The sequence below is a fragment of the Meriones unguiculatus genome, chromosome 17, assembly GCF_030254825.1.
Source record: "Meriones unguiculatus strain TT.TT164.6M chromosome 17, Bangor_MerUng_6.1, whole genome shotgun sequence".
NCBI classification, from domain to species: domain Eukaryota; kingdom Metazoa; phylum Chordata; class Mammalia; order Rodentia; family Muridae; genus Meriones; species Meriones unguiculatus.
Window position 1 is genome coordinate 4,364,533 of NC_083364.1, and position 20,257 is coordinate 4,384,789.

The following is a 20,257-nucleotide window of genomic DNA, read 5'->3' on the forward strand; positions in this document are numbered from 1 at the left end:
TATCTGTTGTACCAAATTTATAATCCCATAGTTATGTATGACATATAGTCAAATGCTGGTTTTGATTTAAACATTACAAATAAATGTCTACACAGAGCAGATATTTACAATTATGCATTCCTTAAAGCCTATCCCCTAACACTGGGCACAGTACAAAATCTAGAAAAAGGAGGCAGTGTCAGCTTCAGTTACAAGAGAAAAAACCCATGCTCCTTCAAAGAGACTACATTAATAATAATTTGATCCTAGGCTAATTATAAACTATATAAATAAGTAGAGGACAACACACACAGTAAAGTATGTAGATCATAGTCTCCTGATCAGCTAAAAATAAGTTACCTATTCCAACCAAAGAAGCTGGGCATTTGGTTTGGGGTTAATCCACATTACATGGCTCACCACTGAGAAAGCAGCTCATTGAGTTTTAATACTTAAAGAGTAGGCCTCACTCTCCCAGGCAGACATTCTTGTTATCCTATCATTTAAGGATGCGTAGTTGTAGTCTTGACTCTACTCAACAGTAACAACCCAGTCCCCTAGTTAAGAAGATCAAGATAAAAACTGCCTCAAAAAACATTCCCAAACTTCCCAAAGGAAAGAAAGGTAATCCATTAAGAATCAATACATATAGCTAGGGAGACCTGATCAAAGGTGCCTGCAGAACAAGGAAGAGTTGTTAAAATTTTTTACAAAGTGGGGTTAGAGATGTAGCTCAAGTATATAGCACTTACCTGGCAAACACAAGACACTGGGTTCAGTGCCCAGGCCAAGGTAAAAAAGAGGATGAGAAGATGATGATAACAAATAGTTTATATAGCTCTTGGCTCTTAACCTACTGAGTGTATACCACCAAGCCTGAGTCAAGATTTATACTTTTTCTGTTTGCTAAACTTCCTAACACATGCCAGTAGTTTGACTTGCATGTAACTTTAACAAACTAACAAATCTGTAATCTTTTAAAGAAACTTAGAGCTGGGCCCAGTGGCTGCCTGTTTGTAATCCCAGCACGGGGTGGGGGGCTAGGGGTAGGGGAGTAGAGGCAGGCAGATTGTTCTGAATTGGAGGTCAGCCTGTTCTACAAAGCGACTCCAGGACAGCAAAGCTATATAGAGAAATCCTGTCTTGAAAAAACAAAAACTGGAGACACAGCAGACCTAGCTAAAGCAGCTAATCTAACTATTTTACCATATGGCTCTCAATTCCAAATTGCCAAAGGAAAACTAGATCCTGATACCCAAGTTAACTAGCTTTTCAAATTTCTAAACAGGCCCAATAAAATAATCTTTTCTAATAGTCTAACAAAGTACTGTATCTCTCTCATACTGCTAAGGCATAAAATATGTTAGATGTCTGCAAGTCATTTTATCAATACAATTTTGGATTATTTTACTGAGTTCTTTAAAAATTGACAATTTATCAAGGCACTGCTCTGCTACACTAAAATTATACTACGTACAATGGTCACAATTTATATAAAGATTGAGTGCCTTTATACGAACATATAAACCATGAAGGACTGCTCTATTCAGTATACTAAAACCGTTTCAAGTCCAGCATGGTGGCATATGCCTAATTTAATCCCAGGAGTGTAGTGATCTCTGGCCCGAGATCCAGGCCAGCCTGATCTATATAATGAGCTCCAGAACAGCTAGACTCAGAAACCCTTCACAAACAACAGAAAACAAACAAAATAAACCTCTTGTCTCCATAACATCTCTTATGTTTTCATGACAATTCCATACATAATTCCTACACATATTTTTAGAATTTCCCAATCAAGAGAAGAGTATAGTTTAGGAGAAAAACCTCAATACCCTGCAATTCTGATCACATCTTCTAAGACAAGAATATTATCTTCCAGGAGGACATGGTGGCACATGCCTGTAATCCCAGCACTCGGGACGCAGGTGGATCCATGTGAGTTTGAGGCCAGCCTAGTCTACAAAGTGAGTTCAAGACAGCCAGTACTACATAGAGAAACTCTGGCTTTGTCTCAAAAAAAAACAAAACAAAAACAAACAAACAAAAAAGAATCTATCTTCCCTCTTTCTGAGCTCTTAATGGAACATTGATTCTATGTACAGATTCTCCACTTAACAAAACATATTTGTAATTGTACTTAATTAAAAAATAAATTCATAAAGAAGAAAAACCCTTATAGGAGGGTCTTGCTAAAAACAAACAAACAAACAAACAAACAAAGCCAACATTTTAACTTGCCTCCTTTCCAGTGTGGCTCTTTACTAGCAAACCAACATAGCTGGTATCCATAGCAGCACACAAGCTTGCTGTGAGAATCAACAAGAATTAGCGAAGCAGCGTGTGGCTGTATGAACCTGTACTCTTGGCATTCAGGAAGCAGGGGCAAAATGAGTATGGTTAAGTTAAAAGCCAACCTATTGTGGTGTTTCAGACCAACCAGAGATATGTAACATCTTGCCTTAAAAACAAAGACAGCATAACAAGCTGGGTATTGGTGGCATACTCCTTTAACCCCAGCACTTGGGAGGCATGTGAATTCTGAGATCAAGGCCAGCCTGGTGTACAGAGCTAGTTCCAGGACAGCCAAGGCTACATAAACTCTTTCTCAAAACAAAACAACAACAAAGCCAAGGGGGGGGAGGTACAGAACAATGTTTTTCTTTGTTAATGAACAGTCTCTGCCTTCCACGGTGAAGAACACCTTTAATTCCAGCACTGAGGAGGCAGATGAAGGTGGATCTGAGTTTGAAGCCAACAATCTACAGTAAAACCCTGTCTCAACAAAAATAGTGTATTTTTTTCTACTACTACTACTTCTACTACTACAAAAAAAAAAGACAAAAATCAGGTTGGTGTATGTTAAGTGAAAAATATGTAAAGAGCTAGGATCACACATCCAAGTCTGAATAATACTCTCATTTATAAGTGGATGCTACCACCAAGTCATAAGTCTTTACAAGAGTTAGCACACAGCACACCAATAATTTTCAGAGGTGTGAAAAGGGAGACCTATTTGCTCCTAGCCTTTTAGAACTGAACCCACTTAGGAGGTTTTAAAACATTTTAACCAGTGTCCAAAACATTAAAAACCTAAGCACTGACTGCACTGCAAACTACCAAAGGGACAATTCAGCTTTAACTAATACTGCAAAACAGTAATATGAGAGCCCATTTGGGAAACTATGGTGGGAGAAGCAAGCTTATCTTTGTAGGCTGATGTTTCCCTAGTCATGAAAAAAGTAAAATAAAAAATCAAAGGGCAAGGTAACAGCAAAACTATGACAGCACATTCAAATAATATAGACTCTAATTCTAATCTTGAGCTAACAAATCTAATGTGCCTCAAAAGCCCTTTTCACCATGTATATAATCACTTTTTAAAGTACAGCAAACAGAGCAGGACATGATGGTACACATCTATAACCACAGCACTCAGGAAAAGAAGCAGCAGAATTGAAGGCCAGCCTGACCTACAGAGTGAAATGCTGTCTCAAAAAACCCAAACAATGGGGCTGTAGAGATGGCTCAGTGGTTAAGAGTACCCATAGCTCCCAACTTCCTGTAACTCCAGTTCCAAGTGACCCTGACACTATCTTCCTGCCTCCAAGTACTGGCACTCACCTGTGTGCATTCATACAACACTTAAAAGATTTTTTCAATCGGTATGTAGCTCTGAGTGTTTGCCTAGCATGCAGAAGGTCATCAGTTGATCTCTACCATCAAAAATTAAATAAATGAGCTAGAGAGATGTCCCAGTGGTTAAGAATACTGGCTGTTCTTCCAGACAGCCTAGGTTCAAGTCTCAGTATGACATGTAACTCTAGTTCCAGGAAATCCAATGCCCTCTTCTGGCCTTCATGGGCACTGCATGCACATAGTGCACAAAATCCATGGAGGGAAAACATCCATTTCCATAAATTTTTAATAAACAGTAAAAAGAAGCTGGTGAAAAAACAAGCTGGTGAGAAGTTCAATTGGTAATTAATGCATGCCTCACAAGCATGAAGACCTGGGTTTAATTCCTAGTCAAAAGGAAGGGAGGAGGCATTCCTCCATCCTTTTAAAGCAGTTTTGCTTCAAGAATTTTGTAACATAAAAATGACAATTGTTTTCCACTCACACTACAATACTGACTAAGTGCTGCTACTTTTCCAAATATCCTCCTCTAAGCCAATCTCAGACCACTCTGGTTTCTTTCCAACAAAGGCTATTTCATCTCTGAAACTTCCTATGCATACACAAATGACTTAGTCACAAAATAACTATCTGAAAATGGACAGTGGAAAACTAAAAACAACAAAAAACACTATACCACTATGCTGTGTTCTGGAATAAGTTCAACTTTTCACCTAGATAGGTTTTAGCAGCATTCCATCCTATATACAATAACTTTTCCCCTCTGAGACAGGGTTTCTTTATGTAGCCCTAGCTGTCCTGGAACTAGCTCTGTAAACCATCCTGGCTGGCCTAGAACTCACAGAGATCCACTTGCCTCTGCCTCCCAAGGGCTAGGATTAAAAGGTGCATCACCACCACAGTGCCAAGAAATAACTTTCATAGAGCCTTTTAAATTTTAAATAAGGCCCTCAAAAATTGTACAAGGTGAGCCAGAAGTGGTAGTGTACAACTTGTAATTCTAGCAACTAGATGGCTGAAACAATGGCATTGTTTCAAATTCAAGGCCACCATGGTCTAGGCTGTAGACTCTACAGGCTAGCCAGGTATCTACCTCAAAAACTGTGGAACAGCAAACATCAGAGGAGGGGATCTGATCCTACAAGGCAAACGCTAAAAAAAAAAAAAAAAAAAAAAGAATATGAAGCTGACTATAGTTGCTGAGTATGTAGCTCAGAGGTAACACTGTTTGTCTAGTAGCACCCTTAAGACCCTGGGTTCTAAAGGGGATGGAGGGGAAAGCAAAAATGAGCATACTCCTAGACTGAGACTTTCCATAGTAAGGTAAGTGTTGGTAATAATTAAGGGGGGGGGGGCTCTTTCTCAGTACTGTGGGGTGGAACCCAGGGCCTTGTATATCCTGGGTAAGTACTCTATTACCATTGACTATAACCACACACACATTTTGGTTTGGTTTTAGACAGGCACTCATGAAGCCTGGGAAAATACTTAACTTGTTATGTAGACAAAACCAGCTCTGAAACTCAGCCTCCTAAGTGCTGAAATCACAGACATGAACCAGTTAACCAACGCTGTGTTTTACTTTTGCCTAAGATAAAAGATCTGGAATTTCCTCCAGTAACAAAGTAGCCATTACTTAGTAATACTTTATTAACAAGTGTTTAAGTACTTTCAACTCCCAGAATCCTAAAACTTCCCACCTTACAAATTTGACTGATCACAAAAATTCTGAGATAAATGTTTCTCCAAACCCTCTCAAGCAGAAGTATATCAGTGTGAGTAGAGTTCCACAGAAGCAGAATCTGATGTTTTTCTCCTTGAAGACTATTTTTTGGTCCAGGAAGGACCACCCTGCAGATGTGTTGGTATAGAATCTACGGACTTTGGAGCGTCAGGGCACTGCTCTATTATTACACTGCTACGTTCCCAGCCATCTTTTAAGTTTAAGGACAGGGTCTCGCTCATTTTCCCACTGGCTGAATGATAGCCTGGCCACACTTCGCACTTTGGATCCTGCACCTTCCAACTCCTCCCAAAAAGCTGGGACTCATCAGGCCGAGCTAGGAAACTTACAAAAACAAGCCAAGGATCCTAGACAAACCTCCAAGCAGGATTCCAAAAAGGGGATGATGACATCTGACTATTCTAATTTCTGAAACCCCGAAGAGTTGCCTCCACCCGCACACTTTATGTCTGCTGCTAATGATGAACACTGAGCAAGCTGGGTTCATTCCTCCCCACTGATACAAACTGCGCACTTAAGGAAGAAGGCAAAGGAGGCGGAAGGACTCCAACCCAGCAGCCCGAGTCCGGGGCCATTCTGATGGAACCACTTCCTGCAGAAGTGAACACAGGGGGTCTTGGAACACTGCAACGAGGCCCGTACCAAAACCTTCCCGGTCCCGCTGCCGTTTGCTGACCGTACACGTGACACCCACGCGCGCACCCCTCCCGCCCCTAACTTCTTGGCTCCGAGGAACCGACAGAACACTTCCACCACCATGGGTTGTAGGTTGAGGGCTTAAAATCACACAGCATGAGAGTGGCTCAACTCTCGAGACCCCGGTGAGAAATGCAGCTGGCCTTGGGCTCCTGCAGTCCGCGCGCCATCACTGCTCCGAGACTAAAAGACCAGGCCATAGGCCTGAGGCCTCGACGATGCGCCCGGCCCGCGGGAGGCCGAGGCAGCGGAGGCAAGCGCCGTCAGCAGGGGGAGCCCCGTGAAGCTTTCCTGGCTTCGGCGTCGTCACAGCCTTGGCCGCCCCTAACCCTCGAGAGGGAAAAGGCTTGTGCAGACAAGGCGCCGGCGTAGGGAAGAGAAAGCAACTAACAGACCTAACGGAGCTGCGAAGCAGCCCGGCTGGACTTAGAGAAGGATAAACTGTTGTTAGAATACTCACCCCTTGGGGCCTGGAGCTCCGTTGCCGCTCGGCACGCAGGGCGCACCGCCCTCTTCCTCCATTTTGGGCTCTGTCGCCGCCACTTCGGCCGCCGCTTCGACCCCTGCCGCCATTTTCTCAGCGTCTAGGCTTTGTGTGAGGGAACGGGCTGTGCTGGGCTGCGCCTGCGCGCTCACGTGACCCCGCACGACCAGTAACGTCTGCGTGTGCGGCGACCAGTTCCCGCTTCCTGCTCGCCTCGGGTCACACCCCCAGGACGTCAGTCCACGCCTTCCGAAGTCCCGGGCCACGCCCCCCAGCGCCCGCGGACACAGTCGTGGGAAGACGCGATAGATTTGTATCGCTCCCCCGCACTTCAAGACGCAGGCACAGGCTGACCTAGTCTCTCCAGCTTTCTATTTTCCCTCTGTTTTTCTTATCAATTAATTTTCTTTTTTGACGCAGGGTCTCACTCTGTAGCCCTGGCTGGCCTGTAAGATCCTCTTATCTCTACAACCTACCAAGAATTAAAGGCATGCATCACCACGCCTGGCCATTGATTTATTTTTTAACAACTTCATGTATGTACATCGTGTATTTTGAGTTTCTTTAGGATTTTTTTTTTTTTTTAGAGTTTCTAGACTATGCTAGCCTTGAACTCTGTATGGCAGAGTCTGGCCTTGAATGTCCAAGCTACCCACCACCACTTGACTGCTGGAATGAAAGGCTAGAGGAACCATGCTGTTTGTTCAGTACTAGAAATTGAACCCAGGGACTTGAATATTCTAGGCACGCACTCTTCCGGCTTCAATACTGATTTTTATCGTATTCACCGCCTGATACCGTTTTATCCTCCGGGACCATTCCCCACTGAACCTTCTTTCCAACAGGTTCCCACCTTAACTTTTTTTTTTATTATTATTATTATGTATACAGTGCTCTGCCTCATTATAGAGGCTTGTGAGCCACCATGTGGTTGCTGGGAATTGAACTCAGGGCCTCTGGAAGAGCAGCCAGTGCTCTTAACCTCTGAGCCATCCCTTCAGCACCCCCTTTAACTTTCATGTCATTGTTTTTCGACCTACTGTGTTGGGTTCTCTTACAAGAGCATTGATAAGAGGTTTATTTATTTACCGCAGCATGGGTAACTAAAATGGTGACAACGCCACTGAAGAAAATGATATTTCTTTCCTCCAGCAACTACTGCCAATAGGTCCTCAGCCTCCCAAGTCCCTCCAAACAAGACTGAATGCTAAAGGAAGGGTTCTATCTTGGGCAATAACCACACCTGCTGTGACAATGGCCATGTCATGTCAAAGAGACACCAGTTTTCTTTAAATGGACCTAAGCAGAAAGAAGAAAATTCTTCTGGCACGGTATGTGTGTGTGTGATTGAATACAGGCTTTGAGCATGCCATGGCTTGTGTGTGGAAGTTAATTTTCTCTTTCCACCAGGTAGGTTCCAGAAATCAAATTTAAGTTATTTCTTAAGCTTAGCAGCAAGCACCTTTACCCACTGAACCAGAGCCAGCCCTGTGTGCAGAATTCTTGACAGCCTAACATCAAACTAAAATTCTCCATGCAATTCAAAGCATTTGCATTAGAAGAGCTGTACAACAGAAATCCCCCTCCCACCCTTTTCCTCATCCTCTTTCCCTCCTTCCCTCCCTCCCTTCTCTCTCTCTCCTTGATGGCACCTCCTGGGGCACCATTACACCATCTCCAGCAGCCCTATATCCCAAGCTAGGTAGGCCAGGAGAGCAAAGGTGTTTGTGTATAATTATTTGTTTCTATGGATATCAGTTCACCTGTCACCTAATGCTGATCATTTCAGCCCTTCTCCTCAATCATACTGTTCCAGCCATGAAGCCTCCCAGCCTACTGTTCCTACAGGCCAAAGTCTTTGCCTTCTGCAAAACTGGCTTCCCCTTGCACTGCCAGTCACAGCAGCAAGATACTGTTTTTATGTTTTGTCACACCCTCACCCCAGCCTATTGACACTATTTCAGGGCCAACTAAACCAAGAACAGAGGATGAGGAGCAACAGAAGCTGTTACTGCCACAGCCACATTCTGCATCTTTCCTGACTCTGCCAGCAGGTAGGGCACAAAGCTTAACTAGGTATCTTCAGCTCCTATAGCTGTAGAACTTCATATAAAGGTATTCACATACTGGGTCTCTCTCTTCCCACCTTTAAAAATTGAGGCAATAACCGTTCCTTCCCCAGAGAAGAAGGGAGGTATGAAACAGGCTCAGAATGGGGGGCTCATCCATGGTGATCCAGATAAGAATGTTATTAGTAAGTACAAAGAGCATCTGGACCACTGGAAATACAAAATAAGTGAAAATTGTTCTTACCTTTTTCCTTTTGGTATGGAACCAGGATCTCCTACATGTTAAGCATGTTTTATACCATTGAGCTACATACATGGCCCTTGTATACTCTCAAGTTTTGTTTTGTTTTAATTTTTTTGTTTTGTTTTGTGGTTTGAGGAGGTTTTTTGTTTTGTTCTGTTGTTGTTGCCTTTATCTTCATCGTCATTGTTTGAGATAGAACCTCCATTTAGGCTGTTCTGGAACTCTTCATGTAAATCAGGCTAGCCTTGAACGCAGAGATCCTACTGCCTCTGCCTCCTGAGTGCTCGGACTAAAGGCATCTGCCACCCCACCTGGCTTATTTTATTTTCTTGATCCATGGCCTCATTATGCAGCCCTGGGTAGTCTGGAACTCACTATGTATTTCAGGCTGCCCTTGAACGCACAGAGATCTGCATCTCTGTGCTGGTGTTAAACATGTGTACCCCACAAAAGGCCCTTTGTGATTTATTTTATGTGTATGGGTGTTTTGCCTGTGTGTCTGCGCACCATGTGTATACTTGGTGTCAATGGAGGCCAGGACAGCATGTTGAATCCCCTGAAACTGTTGATATAGATGGTTGTGACCCATCACATGGGTGCTAAGAATCGAACCCAGGTCCTCTTCAATAGAAGGGCATCCAGTGCTCTTAACCACTGAGCCATTTCTCCAGCACACACTCCCTACCACTTGGTTTATTCTTAAGGTCACTTGTCGCTGACTATATCACTCCATGGTAGATCATGGGCCTAGAATATATGAAGCTCAAATTCAATTCCCAGTAGCATTTATATATATATATGATTTCCAGAAATGCTGTTGCATGCCTTTAGTAATTCCAGCACTCAGAAGGTAGAGGCAAAAGATCTTTTAGCTCCAGGCCCATCAGAGCTACGGAGACCCTATCTTAAAATCTGTGTGTGGGTGTACTAAAATTATATTAAAAACTTTATTTATGCTGGGTGTGGTGGTACACCCTGGTAGGCAGAGGCAGGCAGATCTCTGTGAGTTCAAGGCCAGCCTGGTCTACAAAGCAATTCCAGAATAGCCAAGGCTACACAGAGAAACCCTGTCTTAAAAACAACAACCACACACACACACAAAAAACTTTATTTAATGATCCTAGGAATCAAATACAGTACTTGTTATTCAAGTCCTCAATCACTAAACTATGTCATCAGCTTAAAAAAACTTTTAAAAAAATCATTTATTGTGGCCAGAGAGATGGCTCAGTGGTTAAGAACACTTGCTGCTCTTATAGAAGTTTTGTTTCTAGCACCCACATGACAGTTCACAGCCATCTGTAACTCCATCAAGTTACAAGCCTTCTTCTGGCTTCCGTGAGCACTGCATGTACATGGTACACTCACATATAGGCAGGGAAAACAAAACACTCATACACGCTTTAAAATAATATTTTTAAAGATCATTCATCACAAACCTTGCCCAGGCCAATGAGATGGCTCAATGGGTAAGAGCACGTGTGCAAATCTGAAAACCTGAGTTTGATCCTTGGAGCCCATATAAAGGGGGAAGAAGAGACCCTGCTCTCCTAACAAAGTTTCTTCTGACCTCTCCCAGCAATACTAATAATTAAAGATAATAATAATAAACATAAACTAACTCCATTTCCTGTTCTTTTGTTTTTTTCCCTCATGCATGTGTATGTGCATGCATGTTTGCACCTGTGCATGTACATGCAAAAGCCAGAGGTTAATGTTGGTGTCTTCACTCATCTTCACCTTATACACTGAGGCAAGATCCATCAGTTGAACACAGAGCTTTGTGCATATGGTTAGTTTAGCTAGCAAGCTTGCTTCCAGGTTCTCCTGAGTGGTAGCATCACTGGGATGGACACACACACACCCCAAATCTACATAGGTTACAGAGAGCACATTAACCACAGAGACATCTCTAAAGGTACTGCATCCTGTTCTTTATTCAGCACTCTGACTTTCCTTCTTCCTTAGGCTTCCATTAAGATTAGCTTTAACTGTCAACTTGACACAATCTAGAGTCCCCCGAGAGATAAGTCTCTCTGGGTGTGGCTGTGAGAGATCACCTTGATTGAACTGATTGATGTAGAAATACCCATCTCAGTTGTGCCTTGATTTCCCCACCATGACAGACTGTACCTAGAGCTGTAAGCTAAAAAAAAGCTTTCTCCTTTAGGTTACCTTTTTAAAAAATTATTTTATGTGTAATGGGCATTTTGCCTGTATGTAGGTATATATTGCACCACATGTGAGCAGTGTCCATGGGAGCCAAAAGAAGGCACTGGATCCCCTGGAACTGGAGTTAGGTACAGTCATTAGCTGCCATATGAGTACTGGGAATCAAACCCCAGTCCTTTTCAAGAGTGGCCAGTGTTCTTAACCACTGAGCCATCTCTTCACTGCTACTTAAGTTGCTTTTTGCTAAGTATCACAGGAGAAAAGAAAATAAGCTTCAAACAGATCGCTCAAAACCAAGCATTTTATACTTTTTGCCCCCATAGAATCACTCCCTTGCAGCAGTTTAGAAATGTAACTGACGAGTCCATGTTAGCCAGCAAAGGCTCCTTTTATTCATCCAGGGGTGGGTTTTTGAAATGCAGTGCAACTTTATAATGTCAAGAGTGCCAGTAAAGCAAGCTGGCTAGGTGCAGAGTAACACAAGAAGCTTGCTGGAACCTTCTAGTCCAATGGGTACCCTTGACACAAGCAGCCAAAGCTGCTGGCCAAGAGGAGTCAAACAGATCTCAGGATGAGATAGGGGTGCCTGCTGCATCCAAAGCTCCAGTCTGTCCATTTTTTCTTGTCAAAGACAACAATGTGCAAAACAGAACCTTGAAAATATGTTCACAGAGGTCGCAGAGCAGGCTCTGCTTGTTGTGGCTCTTGACCAGAGAAGCATCGTGGCTGTGCATGAAAAGTCAGGCAGCTTCCACCCTTCCAAATGCCAGGGCATTGCCATCTGACTCTGGTCTCTCCGCTACTGCAGGGCCCAGCCATCCAGGCCTTCACACAGGAGTTTCCTCTGCCACCTTTTTTAAGAGTCCAGCAGCCAGAAAGGAATGGTGAGGGTCCTCTGGGCCATCTGCTTCCCGAATCTTCAGGCGGACTTTCTGATTGGTCTTCCTCCATTCTGAGTACAGCTGGCAATGGTATCGGAAAGAGACCTGCAGAGGCAGGCCTGCAGTGGGTGGGAAGGTAGAGACAGGCCTCTACCCTGGGGAGGAAAGGGGCTCTGGCATTTGCCAAAGGCCAAACCTAGAAGCAGTGCCACCTCTGGGCATTTCTTGAAGACTGTACAGACACTCACCCATTTGGTCCTCTGGGGATGCTCTGATAAGCTTTGAGTCCTGTAAAAGTGGGGGATCCACCACCTTGACCCCAGCAGGGAGCAAGGCCCTCCTTCTAACAGTTGATTAGAATGGAGTCCTCCCAGCCTCTTGAGATTATTTAACCCCAAGCAGTCACACAAATGCCCACCTGGAAGCAACCAAGGTGTCCCTTCATAGGTAAGAGGATAAAAATGATGGTGCATTTATGGGAGTGGTGGACAAGAACACTTGCTGTGCAAGCTTTAACCTGAGTTAAAATCCCCAGCATTCATGTAAAAGCAAACCTCTGCTATACCTTTAACCTCAAAACTGGGGAGGGACGGGAGTTAGAGACTAGGACTCACTTGATGGTGTGTGTACACACACAGAAACAAACACACACACACATACACTAAAAGAAGTGAGAGCTGGAGCTGCAACTCAGTGGTAAAGTGCTTGTCCGGCCCTGGATTCCAATCCCAGCATTATTAAAAAGAATCCAGCTGTAGGGCTGGAGAAAAGGCTCAGTGGTTAAGAGCACTGGCTGCTCTTCCAGAGGACCGGGGTTCAATCCCCAGTATCCACAAGGGAGCTCACAACTGTCTGAAACTCCAGTTCTAGGGGATATGACACCCTCACTCCAATGCACATGAAATAAAATAAATTGGAAAAAAAAAGAGTGTTGCAAGATATTTGATTCCACTGTGAACCCCAAAATTGTAAAACCATGTTTATTGTTTGGTTTGGTTGAGAACTAATACTCACCTTTAATCCAAGAACTTTGTTTATTGTAAATAGGTGATTATGGTGTTGTTCACCCAGCCCTAGCATACGCCTTTAATCCAAGAGCTCCCTGTATACGGGATCTAATAAAATAAACCCTAGGTCAAGAGGCAGATCAAGAAAACAACTGACAGGGATTAAAGAATAGGAGGGAATTTGAGGTGAGGGGTATTTAAGAAGCATGGAGAAGAAGAAAAGGCTCAAGCTCTGGCTGTGGCTTAGGCTTCAGCTCCTCAGCTCCCTGGCTTTTGGGCTTTGAACTAGCAAGCCTTTGGCCTTTGAGTTTTTTGGCCTTTTCCTCCTGGGCTGTCAGCTGTACTGTTGAGCCTGCCAGTTTTTTTCCATCCAGGCCTGAGCTGAGAAAGAAGGTCAGCTGAGTGTTTTCTCTGCCTCTCTGAGCTAGCAAGTTTTCACCCCAGCATCTGGCTCCTGAGTCCTCATCGGTAAAATAGAATGGTTGGGATTTTCATCATTGTTTATGACAACAAAAGAGTCCAGCTGGGGTCCTAGAGAAATAGCTCAGGGGTTAAGAGCACCGACTGTTCTTCCAAAGGTCCTGAGTTCAATTCCCAGCAACCATGGTGGCTCACAACCATCTATAATGAGATCTGGTGCCCTCTTGTGGCATGAAGGTGTACATGCAGGCAGAACAATGTATACATAATAAATTTAAAAAAAAAAAAAAAAAAAGAGTCCGACTGGTAGTGCAGGAATGTAACCTAAGCAACTGAGTAAACCCATTTACTCAGAAGACTAAGACAAGACAATCATAATCTAAGGTTTGCAGGACCACAAAGTGAGTTCAGGCCTATATGAGCTACTTAGTGAGACTGTCTCAAAATAACAAAAAACAGGGCTGGGGGGCTGGAGAGATGGCTCAATGGTTAAGAGCACTGTCTGTTCTTCCAAAGGACCCAGGTTCAATTCCCAGCACCCACATGGCAGCTCACAACTGCCTATATCCCAATTCTAAGGGATCTGACAGCTTCACACTAATACAAATAAAATTAAATTAAAAAAAAAACAGGGCTGGGAATGTAGCAATGGCATGCTTGCTTAGTACAAGAGAGCTGTGGGTTCAATACTCAATATGGAACAAGGACGACAACAATAAAAAGCCAAGATAAGGGCATAGAGATAACAAATTCAACCAACCAAGCAAAAGAGGCCAATTTGAAGAGGCTACATGCTATTGTACTATTTGACTCCCAAGTACATGACATTCCAGAAGAGGAAAAACTGTGGAGACAATAAAAGATGGGTGCTTACCATGGGTATTGGAGGGGAAGGACAAACAGGCGGAGAACAACGGAGCAGTTTTTAAAAATGTACACTATTTGGAGAGATGGCACAGTTGGAAGAGTACTTTACTTTGGAGTTAGTCTCTACATTAGTTACACCCAATATTGGCCTCCACATGTATGTGCGTATGTGCACACCCGCACCCACATGCTTATGAACACAGAAAATGTCCCTAAGTGGACCAGCTTCAGAGTAACACACTTGCTTTTCCCATAAACCCCTGGCTCCATCCTAGCACCACAGAAACTGATGTGCTGGCACATACAGGACATCTCAGCAGTTAGGAAGTACAGACATGAGGATCAGGAATTCAAGGTCATCTTGGCCACATAGAAGCAAGTTTGAGGGGCTATGTGAGACCCCTGTCCCAAAAAAGAGCGGTTAACAGGGGGACTAGGGAAATGGCTCAGTTGATAAGGTGTGAGTACCTGATTTCAACCCCCTCCCACCCATGCCCCATCGGCTGCACGAAAGCTGGGCATTGTGGAATTTACAGATCCCTGGCCAGCCATTCTAGCCAAACCAATGAGCTACAGGTACAGTGAGAGCACCTGTCTCAAATAAAAGGTAGAGTGTTGGCCAAATGGTTTAGTAAGTAAAGGCCACCCAAACCTGACATTTCAGCTGAACAACCGGGACCTACATGGTGTGGAAGGGGAGCACCAGCTTCTATAAGTTGTCATCTAACCAGTACATACACAGAGACAATAAATAAATGTAATTTTCAAATTATTTTTAAAAGATGGGTATCATGGTAAATGCCCTTAGTCCCAGAACTCGAGAAACAGACACATTCAGATGTCTGTGAGTTGCAGGCCATGCTGATCTATGTATCAAATTCCAGGCCTGCCAGGGCTGTATCTCAAAAATATGTAAAAGAAAAATTTTTTGAAAAGGTGGATGCATTGGAAAAATGGCTCAGAGGATAAGGGTATTTGACCCACTTGCTGATCCAAGCTTAATCCCCAGCACCCTTATGGTAAAAGGAAAGAACAGACTCCTTCAAGCTGTTCTCTAACCTCCACATACATGCCATGGCTCACATGCTCACACACACACACCACACATAATAAATGTAAGAATAAAATATACAACTAAGATGGGCAGTGATTGAGTAGGTCACCCAATACTGGCCTCTCTTTGCCCTCCACATATATGTGCATTTGTGTATAACTGCACCCATATACTTAAGAACACATAAAGTACTCTCTATGTGCTAGGAACTAACTCCATAGTAAAGCACTTTCTTAGAATGCTCAAGTCTCTGGGTTCGATCCCCAGTGCCACAGAATGAAAAGAGAAAGAAGAAAGGGAGAGGAGGGAAAAGAGAAGAAAGAAGGGAGAAAGAACTTCCTTGGTAGTGACCCAAAATACTATTTGTAACAGGGGTTGAAAATATCCTACACATTGCCAAAAGTTCCAGAATGAGTCAAAAGGAATTGTTTAAATAAATATGGCGCACCCACACAATGAATGGGTGTTCTGGGTAGCTGCCCCCTTTTCTTTTGAAACAATATTAACAAAGAATAAAACAAGCAGGTGTAAAGCAGTACATATGTTTTCATGCAATTTATATACTTTATAATACGCGCTCCTTCGTGGAAGGAGTGTATCCTGAGAGTTGCCTCACATCCTTGCTATGCAAACATTGGCAATATTTAAGACACCACTAAACAATGTGAGCATAGGAGCTCTTGCTTGTAATTCTCACCAATCAGGAAGCTGAGCAAGACTATTACAGTGAGTTCAACAATAGCCTAGGTTGAGATCCTCTCATAAAAACACCTAACAGGGATTGGGGTAAGGCTCAGTTGCAACAGTGTTTGCTTTAGTGTGTGGTGGCCATTCCTGTTACCCATGCACTTGGGAGGAGAAAATCAGGAAGATCAAAAAGTTCAAAGCCATTATCAACTATGTAATGAGTCTGAAGTACTTGAGACCAGCTCAACACAAAAAAAAAAAAAAAAAAAAAAAAAAAACTTTTGTGTGTGTTGCTAGGTTGAAAGCAAGGGTCTCTCCCATGCTAAATATGATCTCTACATGTCTATGCCTGAAAATGATTTCTTGATATGAGGAATGGCCCCATAGCTGGACAACAGGAGAATGCAAGGACTTTCTCTAATCAAAGATACCACTGCTTGCTTTAGTGATACCCTACTTTATCTTATCACTTTCTGTTCTAGTAACAGTCTCAGGATCTCTTTGCCCCCTCTCTCACTCTTCCCCTTTTCCTTTCTCTTTTATTCTTCCTTTTACTACTTTTTAATTGTATTCTTATTACAGTATTCCTATTACATTTTATAGGGTGTGCATGTGTGTATATGTGTATATATTTGTGTGTGTGTGTGTGTGTGATGCACGCATGCAGCCATGTATGTTGAGATCAGAGGATAACCGGTAGGAATTAGCTCTCCTGCTCCACCATGTGGGTGCTGAAGGCTAAACTCAGCATGTCAGCCTTAAAGGCAATTGCCTTCACCTACCAACTCACTTGACTAACAACTAATTTTTTGTTTAAATTAATGTTTTCACTGACACATAGAAACAAATACATTTTATAGGGTACCCCTTCCAGAGTAATTTTCTGTGTATTTGCTGTGCCAGGGATGAAACCGAGAGTTTTATACATGCCAGGAAAGTGCTCTACCATGGAGCTACACCCCTAACCAATCAATACACCTCATACAATCTCTCCTGGCTTATTTTGTTTTAAAATTTAAAATATTATTTATTATTCTTATTGGGGGGTGGTCCTCGTGTGAAAGCCAGAGGACAACTTTGTGGAGTCAGTTTTCTCCTTCTACCTTTATGTGGGTTCCAGGGACCAAACTAAGGTTGCCAGGTTTACCAGGAAGTACCTTTACCCGCTGAGCCATTGTGCCAGCCCCATTTTGTTTTTTGAGATGCAATCCAGGTTGGCCTCCGACTCTGATTCTCCTGACCCCACCTAAGGTGCTTGTAACCACACCTGGTGTATGTAGTGTTAGGTAATAGAACCCAGAGCTTATAGCATGCTAGGCAAGCAGTGTACCAACCAAGCTACTCCTCAGCCCTGTATTGTGGCTACACTTCTTCATTCTCTACTCAGTTTCTTTAGATAGGACTATCATAGTGTTGCCCAGAGTGTTCCTGAACTCTTGGAGGGCTCATACAATGTTCCTGCCTGCACCTTCCAAATAGCTGAGACTACAGGTATGCTCTATCAAATTCAGGTCATCAGGCTTAGCAGAAAGTGTCTATCTCCTGAACCATCTCCTACGTCCTTAACTTCTCTCCTTCCATCCATCCCTTTCTTCTCTCCTCCCTTCTTCCTTCCTTTTCTCTCCCTCTCCCTGTTCTTTCTTCCTCCCTCACTCAATCCTTTTCTTCTTCCTTCTCTTCGCTCACTCCTTTCTTTTATTTTTGAGATTGACTCTCATTTAGCCCAGGCTAGCCATGATCTCATTATGTAGCAAAGGATAACCTTGAGCATCTAATCCTCCTGTCTTGATCTTCCCAATGTTGGAAACCAGAGAAAATGGCACTGGAAATAAAAACTGGGAAGTACTCCACATACTGAGCTATATCCTGGCTTTGTTTCTTAACTTTTTTATTAATTTAATTTATTTCACAACTTCATATATGTATATAACACATTCTGATTACTTTGATCACTCTTATCCTCACTCTCTCTCAACAGCTATCCACCACCTTAAGCCTTTCCTCCCTACAAAGACTTTCCTCACATTCATGTCTTTCTGTTTTGTTCTGTGATACAGAGTTAAAGCAGAGCCATATGGATGGTCATGGGTTCCAGTATATACCAGAAGCTAGTGGGCTCAGCTGTGGGTACACAACTGAAGACAATGTCTCCCCTTTTTCCAAAGTCTATTAGTAGCCAACAATTCAGCAGGAGCGGTGGGGCTCATAATTTCTTGGAAGGTTTTTAATCTATATGCTTGTTGCATTTTTTAGATATTCCCAGGGCAGTGTATGCCACAGCATCCTTACGTTAGGACGGACAGCAACCTGGAGTCAGCTTCCACCTTCCACCACACAGGTCCAGCTACTTCACTGCTGGGATGTCTCACCCACCCTCAGTTTCTTAATATCTGTTCTAACTCACTCTCTCACAACCTCTTTCAAAAGGCCTTTTAATGATCTGCCACACTTCTTCCCCCTGACCCATAGTGATTACAGGCCTTGGTGCCCTTGGAGCAAATGGCTCAGTGCTGGCTAGGGGCATCCCTGGATCTGTGTTACACTGCCACCCTGCAACAACAGGAAGGCTGGGCTAAGGGGACTACTCATACACAGCCTGGGGATCCCAGCTGAGCCCAGCCACCTGGACTGCACCCACTCACCAGTGTCCAGAGCACATAGATGGTGAAGAGGGCAATGGTGAGGGCAATGAGCCCCACGGCCTCCAGCCGGCTGTGCAGACGGAGGTGGTCCTGGGCCCCTCGCAGGCACAGCCAGCCTGAGATGGCGGCCAGCGGTGTGATGAACACGAAGCACACCATATCACAGCACAGTGTCCGCTTCTCCGTGCGGGGCCCTGGGTCCTTCAGCCACTGCAGAGGAGCAGAGGAGGAAGAAGGTTATTTGGAGGGGTGCTGAAGAAGGGATGGGGCTGGGAGGCTAAAGGCCTGAATCTCCACTTTAAAAAAAGAAAATAACACTGTTCTGCTAAGTGCTTGCCCCTTTTTACTGATGGGCAAATGGAGGCAACAGAGGAGTTAACTCATTCATGCAAATTCGCATAGATAGAGCAGATTGACTATTCCTATTCTAAAACTCTGTAATCCAATGTTCTACAATCTGAAACTCTAAAATACCAGCATAATGGATAGAGGAGCAACTGGAGAGCTGGGGCAGAAGTTAAAAGCACTTGCTACTCTTCCAAAGGACCAGAGTTCAGTTCCCATCGTCCATACCAAGGGCTCACAACCAACCACCTGTAACTCCAGCTCCAGGGGATCCCATGTTTTCTATTGTCCTTTCGGCACTTGCACACAAGTGAACATACATATACTTATATAAAAATTAAAAATAAATCCTTTTTTGTTTGTTTGTTTGTTTGTTTTTTGAAACAGAGTCTCTCTTTGTAGTCATGACTATCCTAGAGCTCGCTATATAAACCAGGCTGGCCTTGAACTCAAAGATACTCCTGCCTCTGCCTTCCTAGTGCTAGGATTAAAGGTGTGCATCAGTTTGCTCAGCTTAAAAACAAACCCTTAAATGCCACTGTAGTACAACAAGTAGAAAATTCCACACTGTGAAACTATGTTTTATGTATACATCATCATCACCACCACCACTGTGGAGGGTTGTTATTGTTTTCAGAGACAGGGTCTCATGCAACCCAAGTCGGCCTTGAACTTCTGACCCTCGTGCTTCCAGGTGCTGAAAAGATGGTACAATGCCCAACCAAATTATTTAAAATATTTTATTTGGGGATATAATTTAATGGTACAGCTCTTGCCTGGCATGAGTAAGGCAAGGCTCTAGGTTCAATTACTAACACCATCCTAGAAAAGAAAGAAACAGAGAAGGGTGGAGATGTGGTGACACACACCTGTAATTCTAATACCTGAGAGATGTAGGAAGAAGGATCCTGAGTTTAAGGTCAGCCTCTGCAAGTATGAGGTTCTAGAATACATGAGATCCCTCCTTGACTGATGGACGACAGAGTGGTGGTTTGAATAGAAATGACCCAGTTATGCTCACAAATACTTAGTCCCCATTTGGTAGAAGTATGAGGGCAGGCGTTAAGGCTTGCAGGTAAAAATACAAACTCTCAGATACTGAACCTTGCCTGCCTGCCTGCTGCCATGCTCCCTGGCAAGATGGTCACGCGCTCCCCCTCTGAGACTGCAAGCCCCCAATAAACTCTTCCTTCTAAGTTGCCTTGGTCACAGTGTCTTATCACAGCAATAAGAGAGAATACATTTTTTACATGTGTGCACACATGTATATATGTATATGTGTGCGTGTATGTGGGTGGCTGTGAAAGCCATATAAGGGAGTCAGAGC

At 43.5% G+C, this 20,257-nt stretch overlaps 2 protein-coding genes across 4 annotated transcripts in view; both read right to left on the bottom strand.

Moving 5' to 3' along the window:
- Positions 1-6,683, bottom strand: part of Hnrnpm (heterogeneous nuclear ribonucleoprotein M) — a 41,225-nt gene extending 34,542 nt beyond the window's left edge. For both annotated transcript variants that reach the window (XM_021652877.2, XM_021652876.2), the window contains exon 1: positions 6,519-6,683. In XM_021652877.2, coding sequence (XP_021508552.1) covers positions 6,519-6,631 — 113 coding nt within the window. In that variant the 5' untranslated portion in view covers positions 6,632-6,683. The remainder of the gene's footprint in view (positions 1-6,518) is intronic.
- A 4,627-nt stretch (positions 6,684-11,310) lies between these two features.
- Marchf2 (membrane associated ring-CH-type finger 2) overlaps positions 11,311-20,257 on the bottom strand; it is a 28,627-nt gene continuing 19,680 nt past the window's right edge. For both annotated transcript variants that reach the window (XM_021652881.2, XM_021652882.2), the window contains 2 exons: positions 18,586-18,795; positions 11,311-12,013 (listed from right to left, as the gene is read on the bottom strand). In XM_021652881.2, coding sequence (XP_021508556.1) covers positions 11,855-12,013; positions 18,586-18,795 — 369 coding nt within the window. In that variant the 3' untranslated portion in view covers positions 11,311-11,854. The remainder of the gene's footprint in view (positions 12,014-18,585; positions 18,796-20,257) is intronic.